This window comes from Centropristis striata, chromosome 14 (genome assembly GCF_030273125.1).
Source record: "Centropristis striata isolate RG_2023a ecotype Rhode Island chromosome 14, C.striata_1.0, whole genome shotgun sequence".
NCBI lineage: Eukaryota > Metazoa > Chordata > Actinopteri > Perciformes > Serranidae > Centropristis > Centropristis striata.
This window is the reverse complement of record NC_081530.1, coordinates 14953763-14970073: the sequence shown is the minus strand read 5'-3', so window position 1 is coordinate 14970073 and position 16311 is coordinate 14953763. Positions and strand designations below refer to the sequence as shown.

At 38.2% G+C, this 16311-nt stretch overlaps 1 protein-coding gene across 1 annotated transcript in view; it reads left to right on the top strand.

Annotated features, from left to right (window-relative positions):
• Window positions 1-3675: 3675 nt before the first annotated feature.
• Window positions 3676-16311, top strand: part of tbc1d5 (TBC1 domain family, member 5) — a 24278-nt gene continuing 11642 nt past the window's right edge. Inside the window, exons 1-10 of the mRNA XM_059350333.1 lie at window positions 3676-3755; window positions 9576-9627; window positions 10957-11075; window positions 11771-11828; window positions 12001-12109; window positions 12310-12399; window positions 13309-13383; window positions 14293-14360; window positions 15580-15682; window positions 16141-16233. Of these exons, the coding sequence (XP_059206316.1) occupies window positions 10976-11075; window positions 11771-11828; window positions 12001-12109; window positions 12310-12399; window positions 13309-13383; window positions 14293-14360; window positions 15580-15682; window positions 16141-16233 (696 nt within the window). The 5' untranslated portion in view covers window positions 3676-3755; window positions 9576-9627; window positions 10957-10975. The remainder of the gene's footprint in view (window positions 3756-9575; window positions 9628-10956; window positions 11076-11770; window positions 11829-12000; window positions 12110-12309; window positions 12400-13308; window positions 13384-14292; window positions 14361-15579; window positions 15683-16140; window positions 16234-16311) is intronic.

Here is a 16311-nt window from a genome sequence, read left to right as displayed (position 1 = left end):
TGTTTTTTTTACACAAAACAACAGTGACATTGTGTAATCAAACCGGCATTTAAAGGGTTAAAATACATCCCCAAAATTAAATTGTATCTAGTTTTTAAGCCCCAAAAACCTGGGGGGACTGGGAAGTTTTTGGAAGTGGACATTTTTGTATATTAAAGTGATACCAGAGGGTAAAAGGAATACAATTTTATATAAATCAGACTATGAATGAGTTCTGAGCAACCCCCTCTATAAACACTCTGTGTAGATAGGGATGCAACTGCAAACTTTGGTGCATGTTTCGTGGGTTACTGAAGTGGAGATTTTTTGGAGAGTTTTATGAAATTGTATGTTTAAAAATGCAAACGAGGCATTATCTAATGCTAAGTTACGGTGAATTTAGGAGAACTCTACAAAGTATCATACAAACACCTACATGTTTTTTCTGGATAATTTTCTTCCACAAGTTGAAAGACATGTTTTAAATAAATAACCCAAAATCCCAAAAAGTTCATGAAAAAAGTGATGTTTTACCCGTAGTGTCTCTCTTTAATAAAAATGTGTTTTGAGAATCCAGAAGCCTGGATGATAACATTAAATCATTAAAAACCTTCCATTTCGTTGTATATACTGTATATAGACATTCAAATAGGAAGGGGAAACTTTTGCCACCCACACAAATGGTAACATATGAGGTTTCATACCAGGAAATTCAGGTTTATAACCTCATGTGAAAAAATCTGCAGGAAAGCACCGAGGTAGCTAGAAGGGCATTGTGCTATTTTTGCTTTCTGACTCATAAAAGGTTGTTATTTTCCTCCTAAGTAGCAAAATATCAGCAGATGATATTTGCACTTTGACAATATTTACTTGGGGTGTATTAGCGATGTATAGAATTGGATTTGGTGCAAGTCTATGAGATTTATCCTGCTAGAATGACTCTTTCGTACAAGTAAATAAGAGATGAAGGTCATTTATCACACTGCTATTTTAAGACAGGCAGTGGCCTTCTGCAAAAGACTCATTAAAGATTAAATCAATGATTCTGATGTCCACTTTCTGTACTGGAGTTACAGAGTTCATGATTTGGTCTTATATGGCTGTGTGGTTGTTGGTGAATTGCTGTCATTGTTTCTCTGCTGATCACCCGGGCTGTCTGTACCAGCGGATCTGCGTCTCTGTACGATCACATGCCCCTCAGTTCTGCCAGTGTGTTCCCTCTGCTGTCTCTTTTTATTCTTCTTTTTTATTTTATTTGTCTCAACTGCATGTTTCTGCCCCGAACTCTCATCTGTCTCTCCTCAGGACTCTTCACATTGCTGCTCCTCCACCATACTCACACAGTGCAACATTCAAGCCCCATTTGGTCAGAATAGCTTCATAGAGTGATTCAATAAAGCTATGCTCTTTTTCTGTCATCTGTTTCCATGACGATACCTAAGTCAGGGCCAACAAGAGGCCATGAAAGCCTCATCATCAGCGATATTAGCTATAATAATGATGATAATGGCGCTCTTGAAATGCCATGCCTGTGATGATGGTGATGGTAATGGCAATGATGGTCATTATGACTGCTTTGTGCCAACCCCCACCCCACACACACACAAACACACACACACACACACACACACACACACACACACACACACACACACACACACAGACCACAACCAATGGATGCTTTTTTTTCCATTAATGTTATTTAATGTCACCTATATTTTCAAACGAACTTTTGTCTTTGGTTTAGTTTGTTTCGGTTTCCTCTGTTTTATATGTTAGCACTTGAGTGTGAGAAAGATGTTTGATAGCAGCACTCTTCGGATAAACCTAACTTGTCCAACCACAGACGTTTCTGCAATTAAGTCTCCATAAAACTTTGTGTTAATTAACCCTAATGTTGCAGTGCTCCTTCAATCAGTTTTATTTCTCCTCAGTGGTGATACACCAGAATATGTGCTCTACTAACGCAGCATCCTTTGTTTCTAATTCTTTATTCACAATCCTACGACCTGTATTATTTTTAGTCTACACTGACATATGTTGCTGCTCTTTTTATGTAAATAAGGACCCTGAAAGTTTCTATGCTGATAAATGCGTAATTGAATTTGCAATAATGTATTTTATCTGAACTAGTTGGACACCTTCAGAGTGATCTTAGGACTATTTTCCAAACCCTTCTAAAGGGACTGACATGTGGCTGAGAAGGGACAGTGCAAAAGACAAGTGTAGGGCAAGACTAATAAATTATTGGAAATATGAACAACTTCAAATACTGTGTGTTTCAAACCTTTGCCCTGACAATTCAACTTGTCATAGCTATATTGCACCAGAAGAAGGTAAACAGTAATTTAGTATGGTATTATTCTTTATAAATAAGTTTCCCATATTGTAATAAGTGTGCTTTCCAGTTTGTTTGTTTTTAATTGTAAAGCAGGTCCAGGTTCTATATAATTACCATGAAGCTGGCGGATGATGCCTCAATATTGTATTTTTCTGTGTTTTCTTTTCAAAATTTTTTTGTTACAAGCTGTAGTTTGTGTTTTACAGTGTCTGTTGTTGACATGAAACCAGTTGGGGTTTTTTAAAATGCTGGTTGCTGGTTCTTTACTGGCTATGTTAAAACAAAAGGCTACATAACTGTCTCTGGTTCAACTAATCAATGTACAATTACGTCTCTGAACCAGTCATCTGTACTTTCGTCCCCTTAGCTCCTCTTGAGCTGGGAGAGAGCTAAAAGTCCTCAAAATGGGTTATACAAAAATCTCATCCTAGTGGGACACTTTGTCTTTTCTTTAGTTCATCATGCAAAATGCTCCAATGTAGGCTACTGTTGGACCTTTGACCTAATGGTATACAGGGTATACCCACCTCTTCTTCTGCCAGTTTACAGTATACCAACCTACCAGCCAAAAAGCCAATGGAATATAGGAAAGTATATCCACTTCCTCCTCAGTGAACTACCCATCTTTGCAGTAGTACACTTGCCTAATCAACTACCACTACACCACTGCAACCAGCTAACAAATAACTTCATCAACTGAGAAATGCTATACTACATGGCAGCCTCTTATCTCATATTTCGATAATGTAGCTACAACTAGGAGTTAACAACAATTTCTGTTTTGTTTTTTGTCCAGCTGTGCTCTTACATCAATATGAATGTAAGGTAAATGTGAATGTAAGGTGATTGATGAGATATTCTGTTTGAAAAGGGAAGACCAACTGGGGTGGGATAATGTTTTCTTCTTTTTTTTGGCCATTTTTGGGCTTTATTATTAGGACAGAGTGAAGGGGGAGACAGAGGGGAAGACATGCGGGAAAGGGCTCCGAGTCTGTTTTCTACTTGTTTGTTTGTTTGTATGTTTATTTGAAGGGGAAAAAATCATGCATCTATTTGTAAAGGTCATGTAACATGATGTGATGTGTTTCAAAAAAACGATTTATTAAAAAAAACAAATAACTTCAGACTTAAGTTATTGTATAAACTCAAAAGTTATTATTACTAGCAGTTGACAGTATTAGTAGATGATTTGCTTACCATTCATTATTACCTTGAATGTTGCAGTTATGCGTGCACAAAAACTAGGCAAAACTTTTGTTGGTTAAGATGATGTCCACAGGTAAATTTGAATTACAGCCCCAGCCAGACGAGAGCAAGCTCCCCGGTCACATGATCAGTCAGCTGGTCTTCAGCACATCCGCCTGACCCGCTACTGTTTACAAATCAGCAGACAGTCCGACACAGCAGAATGAGGAGTCCTGCGTGATCTGAACAGGTATCTGAACCACACTGACAGCACACAGTGGGTAATGGATTTCTCTGTGGCATTACTTACACTTAAATTAGCCTGTGTGTGAGTTTGTGTGTGCGTGAGAGAGCGTGTGTTACAAGTTGTGTCGGAAGTGAAGACAGGCCTGGCTGCGGTTACAACCTGCTAACAGCCAGGCTAACGTGACATTATCTCACCTGCTCGCTGTTATATGTAGTCATATTCAGGAAACATCGACAGCCACACCAGGTCATTGTACGCTTATTAAACTAGCTTCGCTTTCATTTAGCATCGTTAGCCGACACAAGCTAGCTTAGCTGTTTGGCGTTTTGCCCTGCCTGCATCGATAATCCTCCTGGTTGTCACCATTCACCAGTGGTGCATGGAAGACGCAAACTGCGTACCTTTTACGCCAAAATACACACACATAGTGGGTGCTGGCTGTGAGTTATGGCGTCGAACTATAAAAAAACGGTTCCTCTTTATGACAGGTTTGTGTCTTAACCCGTTTTTCCCGGGGCTGGCCCACCCTGCCTGACAGATTTAGTGATGCGTTCAGGGCAGTGCAGAGGTTTGGTAAGAGCTAGCACTGCCTGCCTCACTGCACGGTTTAATGCGGTTTCACACAACACTTCACACTTCCAAGAACCAGTTCAGGACAAACATGTGCGCAGGGAGAGCTTGGGCTGAATGTCTGCAGGCTATTTGGACCAGAGGGAAAGAGTTCATGACGAGAGGGCAAAAATCAAGAACTATGTCCCATAACTGGAACTAACCTGCTTATTGTGTTGGGAGACAATAGCTGACTTTCATTACATATGTCTGCATTGACAAGTGCAGAGAGAGGAAATGTAGGTCAGTTTGTCTTGGGGAAATGTGTTCACATGCTGTTCCTGCAAATTACTGAGTGTTCCTGCATGTTTCCTGTATTGTCTCTTCCTTCCCCATGTGCAGTGATTCCTCAACTTTTCTGCTTGTGACAAGTTGGAATAAAACAATGTTTACTTATGATTACTCTGCACCAGTGAGGTGTGATCTGTTCTAATTACTCATTATTTTTTAGAGGGCCTAAAGAGATTTTTTTTCAAAAATCATTTTGCGTCTCAGGAGAAATGAAGCAAAGATTAAAGTGTCAGATTAAAAAAAATCTTGTGATCCCTGAGAAATATCTTGTGACTCCTTGTGGAGATCTAGACCTCCAGGTTGGGAACCATTGCTCCTCTTTTATTTTTTATTTTACTTTGCCTGTATTTAAAAAAAAAAAAAAAAAGTACACAATACCATGACATGATACTATAACCTGACAAAATAGGAAAAAAGGACAACATTGGAAAAGAAGGGAAGAAAATGAGACAAAATAAATAATAGGATCTCTTTAGTAATTTAAACAATTTGATTGCAATGGTGCATATTCAAACTGAAATATGCATATGACAGGTAGAGCGTCTTTAGAGTTTTATAATCCTACTTTACTTTTCATGTTGTTGTGTAATGGTTTGTAGCAGTTATTTAATCCAAAATATACTGGCTTCACAGTGTATTTTTAGATTCAGATTCACTGCTCTAGTTTCTGTGTACAGGCTGAGATGGATAACTGTCTGATTTCTTCTCCTCCTGTCATTTATCTGGTAATCGAATCAGTCAAGACCGAGCAAGTTCCTGGTATTTTGCCAACGTTAAGGTCCCACACGCATGTTCTCAGCCTCCTGCGGAGCATGTGACTGTAAAGGCTCCTGGGCTCTTTCTGTGTGCTGAAGTAGAGGCATGTGAGTTTGTTTAGCCGGGGTGTTTCACTTTGACTAAACTGCAATCTGCCGCTGCGACTGTAGCTGCCAGTGACGGCTCCTATCATCCTGCTTGAATATTCATCCTCTAAAGAGCCCGTGTACTGATTCTTTTCCTGAATCTATTTCGCTGCTGTGACAATAGTTCATAGACTGGTTCAGCTAATGTAATTAGTAAATACTTAGTAGTCATTTTTCATTTCAGATTTTTCCAGAGCTGAAAACAAGGCCACAGCCTGTTCACTTCACTGGAGCGGTGGTTGTAATTCAGTCAGATGTCTCTGAATGGAAATTCTGTGGGCAAAACATTTAATACAGTTTAATCTGGGTTTAGTTTCAGAATAGTTTAGCCTTTGTACCTTTAGGCCATTGAGCTCGGACTCTTTTCTCAGCGGCAAAGCATGTGATTGTCCAGCTGAAGTGTGAATGAAACCCTTTTGAGGAAGAGCTGAAGAGAAGAGTTGAAGCCGAGGTGAACACCCTTGCTGGTCAGCTGATGTTTCGCTCTTAAATATTCTAATTACCGTAAAGAATGTGATCCCACCTGGTCTTGATCAAGTGGGGCCACAGTGGAGGAAAGTTTTAGGTTCAAATGAAGTGATATTTGCGGCCGCTTTTACACTGAATGAGTGTTAAAGTAAAAGGAAGTGAAATGTTTTTTAGGATCGTTGCAGGAAGGAGTTCAGAGCGAGGCTGTCTCACTTGTCTTTGGTATGCTTCCAGTGTGCTTTACACAATCCAAAACATCGGCGTTGCTCCTTTGAAATCACGCTTGAGGCGATAACTTTGGAAACTGGTTGAGAAATCTTAATGTTTGCACCGAGATAATGTAATGGCTACAGTTTGGATTTAGCTTCACAAATGCTGTTGTTGTAAATCCCAGGAACTCATCTTCTACCTCAGAACAGATGGACGCGGTGTTATTTGTCTGTTGATTTATTTATGCATTTCATTATGTATTGATTTGATTATTTCATGAAAGATTCGTGTTTTGAATTATTGAGGTGTCTCCAGGTGCTGCGGATTAAATTATGCAGAAGCTAATTTGCCTTGATTATTATGTAGTAAAGTTAGGATGTCGTTCGACTCTGTGGAAGAAGTAATGAAGGCAGCAGAAGGCTAAGAGAAGACTCGCTGCAGGCAAGACTGAGCTAACACAGCGAGGCCTCCAGTCTTTTACCCGCATCAGCTTTCATTCACTCACAAAAGGCTTACACACACAAGACATGCCTCTCCAAAGCACAGAGAGATCTGAGAAGGGCTCTTTAGAAAGTTTAGAATGACTTTTTATTTTTGGATAGAAGGGACTCTGTATGTGGTCTGCAGGCCTGTAGGGAAAAATGCTCCTCAAAATATCTTTTGACTCTTTGTGCAATGAAAATTTCAGTCAACAGTGAAAATAAGAATTGATATTCTGTGCGAGGTGACTACTGTTATATTCCTAGTTCCTCAGGAGAGTTTGATACATCTTTCATGCCAATCTTTTTAAAGTTAAACTAAGAAAACAGCCTATTATTGGAGACACCTATTCACAACATTCCTCTGTATTTCCCTATAGTTTCGGATTAGTTCCGATTATTTAACGGGATAATATCCTTTTTATGAGGGAAGGGAGGAAAAACCCCTCTGACTTAAGGAGAGCATTAGTCTTTGAGGAGAACAGATGTTTCCTAAGAAAACAGACACATACATTATGCATATAAAATTATTTCTATTTTGATGGCGCGTGGAGCTGATTTATCGAGCGGTGTCCCATTCACATGGTTAATAGGTTTAAGAGATGCCTTTTGTTGTGTTATTTCCACAATTAATAAAGCGAATGGAAACATAATGCTCTGTGGAAGCGTGCTGTTCTGTAGGCCTGTGTGTTAGGCTAACCATATTCATAAACGTGGAATAATCCCAAGCCGGATAAAGAATGGAGGAATTGTTTAACCTAGATAAAGATGTCTCACAGAGGAAGTTAAACTTTTTCTAATGGCTGTGATTGTTGGCTCAGGGTTTACCTGCTTCAAACGATCACAGTGTTGATTACAGTATTGATTTTTAAATAAATGCTGCTCTATGTGCTTACCTACTGGACAATTTGAGCTGTAATCATCGGGGTGTTGCTAATGACTTATTTCCCTGCTGTTTTAATCTAATGTTAAACTTTGCCTGTTTGACTAGTCTAGAGGTAAGAAAACACTCTTTTAGGTTAAACACTGTCTGAAAAGATATTGCATATAATATAAGAGCCATTTAAAATTGTTTTTTCAATAAGAAAACCACGTTTTAAATGCTGCTGACGTGCAGCATTTAGCACCTTAAAGTATGAATATTGTAAAATATAAATTACAAATTTTGGAATAAATGAAGTTAATAATTTAATTATGTCTTGCAAACAATCACAATGCTAATTATTATAATGGTGATGACTGTTGATTGTAATGTGCTATTGAAATGTTCAAAATGAAGACAAAATGTTAAAAAAGAAAACAATAATCAAAGAAAATAGATATTTAGGAAACACATCTGATTTTATAAAGTGACTAAAAAGATGTGACATTTGAATGCAAATGATTTCAATACATAATAAATATATAAATTAAGGATTTTAATATATATATATATAATATATATATATATATATATATATATATATATATATATATATATATATAGTATATTATATATACATTAATAAATTAAATTGAACTGATGAGTATTTCTGTTGCTGAATTTATTTCATTATTTTTGAATAAACAGGTTTTTATTTTCTTGATTAATTGATCAATTATTTGTTAAAATCAGAAAATATGAAAAGTGCTTATTTTTTTCCATCAGTCCATTGTGATGGCTTCAGATGTCATGTTTTATCTGCTTAGCTTTCCTAAACCCCACAAATAGTCATTATTAGTAGTAGTAATAGTAGTAGTAGTATGAAGGATGCAAAAATAATAAAATCCTGACATTTAAGAGACTAATGTATGGCATATTTGAATCAAAAATGTTGATTTTATGGCTTATGAATCGACTGTCCGTTGCAGCTCTGATAAATACTTTTAATATATTTTTTCCATGTTATTCCTTGTTTGTTTTTTTCATACCATAATGAATATGTCAGATTTTGTGATTTTACAGTGTTTTTGGCTTTTTAACACCATGCTATGCTGCGTATAGATGCAGCATACTGGACATTATGTGTATATAGAAACCAATATATAACAAAAACTCCATTCCAACATCAAAGTTTCATCCTGATGATCTGATTAAATCTTTTCCATTTTCAGTTTCTGAGCAACAACAACTTTATTTAAATTTCTTTAATAACTTCAGACGTGGGGTTAATACTGCCTGTGTCATATGTGAAGACCAGTCTGTTGACATCAAAGTATGTAATGAATGCATTAATTTGCCTACTTAATGGCCTCATTAGTATTATCGCTTATGTTTAATATATCACAGAGAGCATGGCGGGGCATCAGGCAGCTCAAGTGCTTCATGTTAATTTAAGCCATTCTTCACTGACAGCAATCAGTGTCACTGTTTTATTTTTGGCAGCTCAATTGTGTTAAATGCAAAAGGTGAATAAACAGCTACTTTTGATTGTGAGCATTGCAATGCAGTGCAAAAACAAAAGTGTGACCAAAGTTATTGATAACAACTGATGATAATTTAGCTGAAGATTCGCAGAATTTCTGTCACAAGACTGTTGCTCTCAGCCAAGTCAATTATGGCTTCCCAGCTGTGCTGAGGAGAGCAGAATTGAATGTTTTTACAGGATCTAGTTTGTTGAGTCGGTTTATTTTTAGCGAAATTTTAAATAAGCTTAGACTTGGTTTTATTTATTTGTTTGACCTATTAAAGAAAACCTGCATCAAGTGAATGGTTAGAACATGACATTAGTTTTCCTTTTCTGCTGCCTGTTTTCTCTGTGTTGGTTTTATTAGATATACACATGCCTGTATTAACAGCCAATATTTATTTTCTCCTTTAACAACCATGTTCTTTATTTCCCTGTGTGCTGAAGTTGTTTTATTGTTATTCCTTCTTCTTGCAGAGTCATCCTTTTCTTCTGAGTCTTGGCTGAGGAGAATCACGAGGCTGTGAGAGTAAGTCCAGAGATTAAACAGTTCAGCTGTATTTAATGTTGGTGGCAGGGGGACTTTAGTGATCCCAGTAGATGGATTTTGCGTGCTACCCTTTATTAAGTGGTCAGAGGTCAGGGTCAGAATCCGACTCCAGAAGCCTTACGCAGAGAAGATGCCAGTCAGCACAAGCCCTGATCGAAGGTCAGGTCCCTATCAGTAGAGAGGGAAGCTATTTTGCTTCATCATCTGGAGTTTTGGGAGTTCAAAAGTCGTGCATAAGGTGACATAAGCTATTTGTAGTTTTTGCAGTCTGTAGTTGATCTCCTAGCTCAGGGGAAGGCAACCTGCGACTCTGGAGCCACATGATGCTCTTCAGGCCGTCTGCAGTGGCTCCATGTGGCTGTGACAAAAAATGTATATGAAATGAAACAGTTATTTCTTTAACGTTCATTTATCATTGCCGTAGGCACAAGGCAATTGTATCCTTCAGTTGTAAAAATGTGTAGCTTATAGCTAGTGTAGCTTACATCATTAAAAAAAAATGTTTTAGTCAACTAAAATGTCTACAGCCTGGCTGCATTCTAACAAAAACATTAATAAATGCTCATTGGGACATTAGTAGGGCTGGGCGATATATCGATATATTTTTAAATGTGAAATGGAATAAGACCATATCGCATATATCGATATAGTTCTTCTTTTTTCTTGCTTTATATATATAAATGCTGCCCTTACTAGAGTTTGTCATATTTAGTTCTTTTGTAATTTTCGTTATTCTTTTCTCATATAAATATATTAATTTCAGAAAAAGATTGGCCTATTTTATTTCATAGGCTATTTTTATCAATTTAAGATTTTTTTTTTATTTAAATGTGCACTTTATGGAGCTTTGATTTAAAAAAAAAAAAAAAAAAAAAAAGAAGAAAAAAAGGTACTCCTGTTTTACAATGTTTATGTTCACTTAAATGAAAATCAATAAAACTACTTGTAACATGTGACATTTGACTTTGACTGAACATTTGCTCTCACTTTGCGATAAAAAAAATAGTGGGATATATATCTTATATTGATATTCAGGGTAAATTTTTTGGGATATGACTTTCCGTCTATATAGCCTAGCCCTACCTATTAGTAATGTTGGTAGGCTAATTTAGACTTGGCAGACTGTGTTCTTCTTCATCATTAGGCTCAAAATAAGGTTTGCGGCTCCATTCCAACATGTTTTCTCTTTTTTTGGCCAACAATGGCTCTTCTGTTAGTAAAGGCTGCCGACCCCTGTCCTAGCTGTCCTGTTGCACTAACTTGTGATTTATTTTTGCTTTCCCTCTGCTCTCGATTCACTTTCTCCAGGTCCGGCTGGGCCGCGGTCATGCAGCACCCCAATTTTGAGACCCGCCACCCGCTCCAGACAGAGGAGCAGCAGGAGACGGGCTTCGACCCGCTCAATAATTTCAACAAGAACCGCAGCAGTACGTCCACTCTCACGCTAGACACGCATTTAAACTGTCAAACACAAGCTGTGGATAAGACATCTTGGTGCCTTGCCTGAAACATACTGGTGCTTCTGCCATGCTGGATGCTCTTACCAGTAGACAAACAAGAGTCAGGCACAATAACTTGAAGTTCTAGATAGAAAGAGATGGTAAAAAAAAAATGAATTTTGAGCTCTCTGTGAAGTGTGAGTCACAGACGTGGCAGGCGACGCCCCCGGGCTGAGGGTGTTTGTGTTTTTATGTTTACGTGTGAGAGAGAAGATGTTGGGGGCTGGCATGTTGTGGAACTGATGAATATTCATGCTGAGTGTCCCTGTGGAATGATCTACTCCTGTAACTAATGTTGATAGACAGCTCTCTGACTTGAATGCATGTTCACCTGCAGGCCAAATTACACTTATTACCGCCAATAAAGAAGAAGAAGAATTTCGTGCTTTACTGTCTGCCTCCACTCTCCCTGCCTCTGGCCCTTTATGCTTCACTACATGGCTAGAAAAAATAACTTATGGGTCATTTGGAAGCAGTAAATAGGCCAGGTCCTGATTATAGTAGTTGTCAAAGGTTATGTTTTTGTTTATTAAGCTTTAAAAATGATTGATTTCTAGTTTCACTCCTTTGCACTGTTTGTTTACATCTCCCCCTTGTGGTTGTGTCTGTGTCTGCTTGAACAGGAGGATCTCTTGACAGCAGCACTTACTCACAGTCCCAGTCAACCTTCCTCTCATACAGGTGAGTGTTTCCAGTATTTTCTTGTGTGGGTGTACCATAAACTCTTGGCCCGGCTCACTGCTCCAGCCTCCTGGTTTACTGCCGGATGACACATTAGATGGAATACCGTGCCCAATTTGGGCTGAGAAGCTCATAAATCTCCTCGTCCTCTGCCTCCCCCTCCGCTGCACAGGAAAGAATGGGACGACTTGTTCCTCAACAGTAATTACCTGGCCAGGATCCGGCAGGCAGGCATCAATGGTCGACTGAGGAGCAGCCGCTTTCGGAGCGTATGCTGGAAGGTAAGTGCCAAGTGGATCAAGCGGTCCTATCGAGTTTTATTAAAGTGGCTTTGGCAATTTCCTGTGCCACATAAAAAAACAGCAGTTCTGGCAGTTTGCAGAACTTCCTTGGTGGAAACGGCTGCCTAGAGTTAAGTTTTGAAAGTCTCAACTGTCTGCATGTTTGTCACTTCTGAGAGCATGTACTGACCTGTGTGCAGCTGTACCTGGATGTTCTTCCTGAAGACAAGAGTCAGTGGATCAACAAGACCAAGGAGCTCCGGGCGCAGTATGAGAAGATCAAAGAGACGGTAAGAGCGCCTCCGTGTGGCCATTCGCCTCATCATGATGAGAAAATAGTTATACAGCCACCCAAAGTTGCAGAAACCTTTTTTATTGTATTCAATTAACTCTGAACCCCAGGCAAGTTTTAGTTTCTTTTGCTCCTGTCGCATTTTACTTTCTGTTGCCTCGTTTTTCACTGCAATATATAAGCCCTGTGGAATACAGGAATACTGGATAATCCCTATGGAAACAGTACAATCATGATTAGATGTGGGTAGAGCTCAAAAATATCTTCAGTGCTGTATAACATAAATAAGTAAAAAATAAAAAAATAAACTAATGTCTCCAAAGTCATCCTTTCAATATTTTTTTGTCTATTTTCATTTTTTGAAAATGATTTTCCTCTTCAAACAGCCATAACTTGAAAAAATAAATAAATAAAATAAAAAGCGAGAAGGTTATTGCCCATCCCTGGTGTTTATCTATTTCATTTTCTTCATTATTTGGTATACTTGTACAAAGACTCAGAAATATTTAAAACAAACATGACATATTTTTTACATTTTATTGTGAAAAATTGCTAAAAAAAAAAAAAAAGAGAAAAAAAAGTGAATTAAAGAAGCTTGACCTTGACTAAAAAATTGCAAAATAAAAAAGCCATAAAAAGAAAAATACTACATAAAAGGCGAATAAACATCAACTTCTGATGGTTAGCCAAAAGTGTGACCAAAGTCATTGATAACTACTGATCATAAATTAGCTGAAGATTTCTGACACTAGACTGTTAATTATGGCTTCCCAGTTGCACGCTGCCTGTAGTTCAGTGCAAATTTCACTGAATTGCAGCCTTGATCACTTATCTGTGAATGGCTGTTATTGACCTCTTGTTATTTAAAAAAGATATATATATACATTATATTTACATTATATTACAGCACATCACTAACCCTCGCAAGGCTGCAGGCCAGCAGGACCTGGTGGTCAACAACCCGCTGTCCCAGGATGAGGGGGTGAGTGTGTGTTTGTGTCTGTCAGTCTCCTTCTCTTTGTTAGTCACTTGCTTCATATTTGCATGCAAAATGTGACCCTAATACATTCCCTCCAGACTGTGTTGTTGCAATTATTATTGGCCGTTTCAGAGCTTTTCTTTTTCTTTTTTTTAAGTAATCATGAAGCTATTGAATTGATGTCGGATTAGGCAATTAATAAAGTGTTTAAAAATATTCCAAAACTAATTTATTTTTCAAAACATTTATTTTTCATTTCACTATTAATTTGCCTGCTGCTTTAGCACTTTAAGTTTCTGATTTGGTGTGATGGCATGCACTCAGAAAGCCACACTGTTAATAAAGAGAGTAAACAAGGGCCGTTATTGGCCGTCTTGAGAAGTTCCTAGGATGCTTTGGAAAGGAATATGTAATTTGGTTCTAATTATAGAGAAGACCATGTTCAATTGGTGCACTTCCTGTTGATTAATTCAAATTAAGTGCTAGTGTAAGCATTTAGTCAGTACACAGCAGGTTAGCTAAACATGAAAAATGTAAAACTGTCCTCAGACAAGGATAAAGTTTCTGATGATAAAAAGATATTTATATTTATGAAGTCAACACAACAGCATAGATGCAAGGAACTACTAATTATATGGAAGGTTGTTATTTTGAGGAAACGTTAAAGGAAATTATTAGAAAATAGGGACACTTATTAATTAATTAATTAATTAATTGATTAGTCATTCAATAATCAATCATGTCAGGATACAGCTTTTTAGAATTCTCTTATTGGACAGGCTCTATTGATAGATTTTTCCTGTTACTCATGGACTGGTCACTATTTCTAATTGTTGTTGTGTCACAGTGGTTCCTCTAATCCTCCAATTTACTGAATAATTTTTGTATCTTGTTTTTTCCTCTCCTGTCCAGAGCCTGTGGAACAAGTTCTTCCAAGATAAAGAGCTGAAGGGGATGATCAAACAGGATGTGTTGAGAACGTCAGTATCAAGAATATTCTGTTTATTTATTTTATTATGGTTTTTATTATATACCTTACACCATAGACTGAAAAATAAGTGATCATAGCCACTGTGATGTCACCGATTGCTTTGTGGACTACAGTTTTGAAGCCTTGAGGGTAGAGACTTTGGCTGTTTTGTTTTTTTGGAGTCAGAAGTGACCATAGTTTGCGAGAAGGTAAAGCTGGGGAGGATGATGTTAAGTTACCTCTAGGGATGCCACAATACCACTTTTTCAGGTCTGATGCAGACACAGCAACCTCCAGTATCTGCCAATGCAGATACCAGTCTGATACCGATTTTTTCCCTTAAACAACTAACCTGTTAAAAAAAATAATCTGAATCCACTAAACTGCTAAACCTGGCAATCTATAAACATGTTCAAACTGTGAAACAACTACTTCCTTAAAGGAAGAAATTCATTGCCCACAATAATACCTCCATATAACACTAACTGTCCATGTGACACATGCTGCTCACCTCTCTACAGCAGGTCGTCCAAAGTTTAGTGAAGCATCTACGTAGTAGTTTAGGCTTATGGATCGGATTGTACTTTTTGATCCACTCATTTTGGCCAATATCAGACCGATACGATGCTTTATATCGGACTGGCGCATCCCTAGTTACCTCTACCATGATTGACGGGTCACTCTGGTAGTGTCAGTCACAATGTAGCCACAAACTAAAGCATTCTGTTTTTTCTATTCTATTTTACTCTAAATTGCTCCATAATTTACTAAATGAACATCTTGTTGTATTGAACAAGACTTGAAACTAGTAATTGAGACTAGACTTCTACACATCTGACTTCTTTTTGCATTCAGTGTAGTCGCCTCCTGCTGGCCATCAGAAAGAATGCACTTTTGCACTGGCTTCACTTTTTTTTTTTTTTTTTTTTTTTTTAAAGATTGTTTTTTTGGCGTTTTACTGCTTTATTAGATAGTGACAGATAGAAAGGGGGAAACAGAGGGGAAGACATGCAGCAAAGGGACCTCAGGCCAGATTCGAACCCGGGTCCGCTGCAGCAAGGACACGGCCTTAATGGTACGCGCTCTACCAGTGTAAGCCACTGGGACGCCCCAGGCCTCACTTTTAAGACCCTGAGACTACGCCCACTTCCTTTATACAGTCTGTTTCTAACACCTGAAAGGTTTCTGTTATTAACATGAAGTAAACAACTCTTTTCTTTCTCTGTAAGGTTCCCCGAGATTCGTTACTTCCAGGATGACGACGTGAGGACCAAGCTGACTGACATTCTCTTCTGTTATGCCAGAGAAAATGAGCAGTTGCTGTATAAACAGGTACGATGGACACATTGTCCCAACAGAGCTTAAATTTAAAAGTCAGACATCTTTGTTTTCTCTTAAAGGCTCTTGAAAATGGAGTCCTTTGATGTCTCTGATTGGGTTTTCTTAGTGAGCCATTGTGCTGATAATCTCAGCAAATTTGTGTGTCTGTGCATGTGTGTGTGGGACTCTCCGTGTGTTCAGACAAAAGAACAAAATGCCTTTGTAACCTAATCATTATCAGTGTCTGTAACAGGTGCCAGAGAATGAATAGACGGCCAGTACGGCATCTTTTTTGCAAACTGGAAGTGACACATGGCCGGGCAGTGGCTAACGATATCTAAATTAAACCTGTCATCACAGATTAGAAACCTCGTGCATCACTATTAAAGAAAGACTGACCACAAATGAACCATCATCTCTCTCTCCCCTGCCCTTTTTACGTCTTACACTCTCTTCTTCTCCGTCTGTAGGGGATGCACGAGTTGCTGGCTCCCATAGTGTTTGTGCTGCACTGTGACCATCAAGCCTTCCAGCATGCCAGCGAGACGGCCAGCCCCAGGTCAGTTCCTCACAGCCGTGAAACCGATCCTTTCACACTTTGGTCGCAATAAACATCTTTTCGAGGCGTCTCGTTCGTTTCA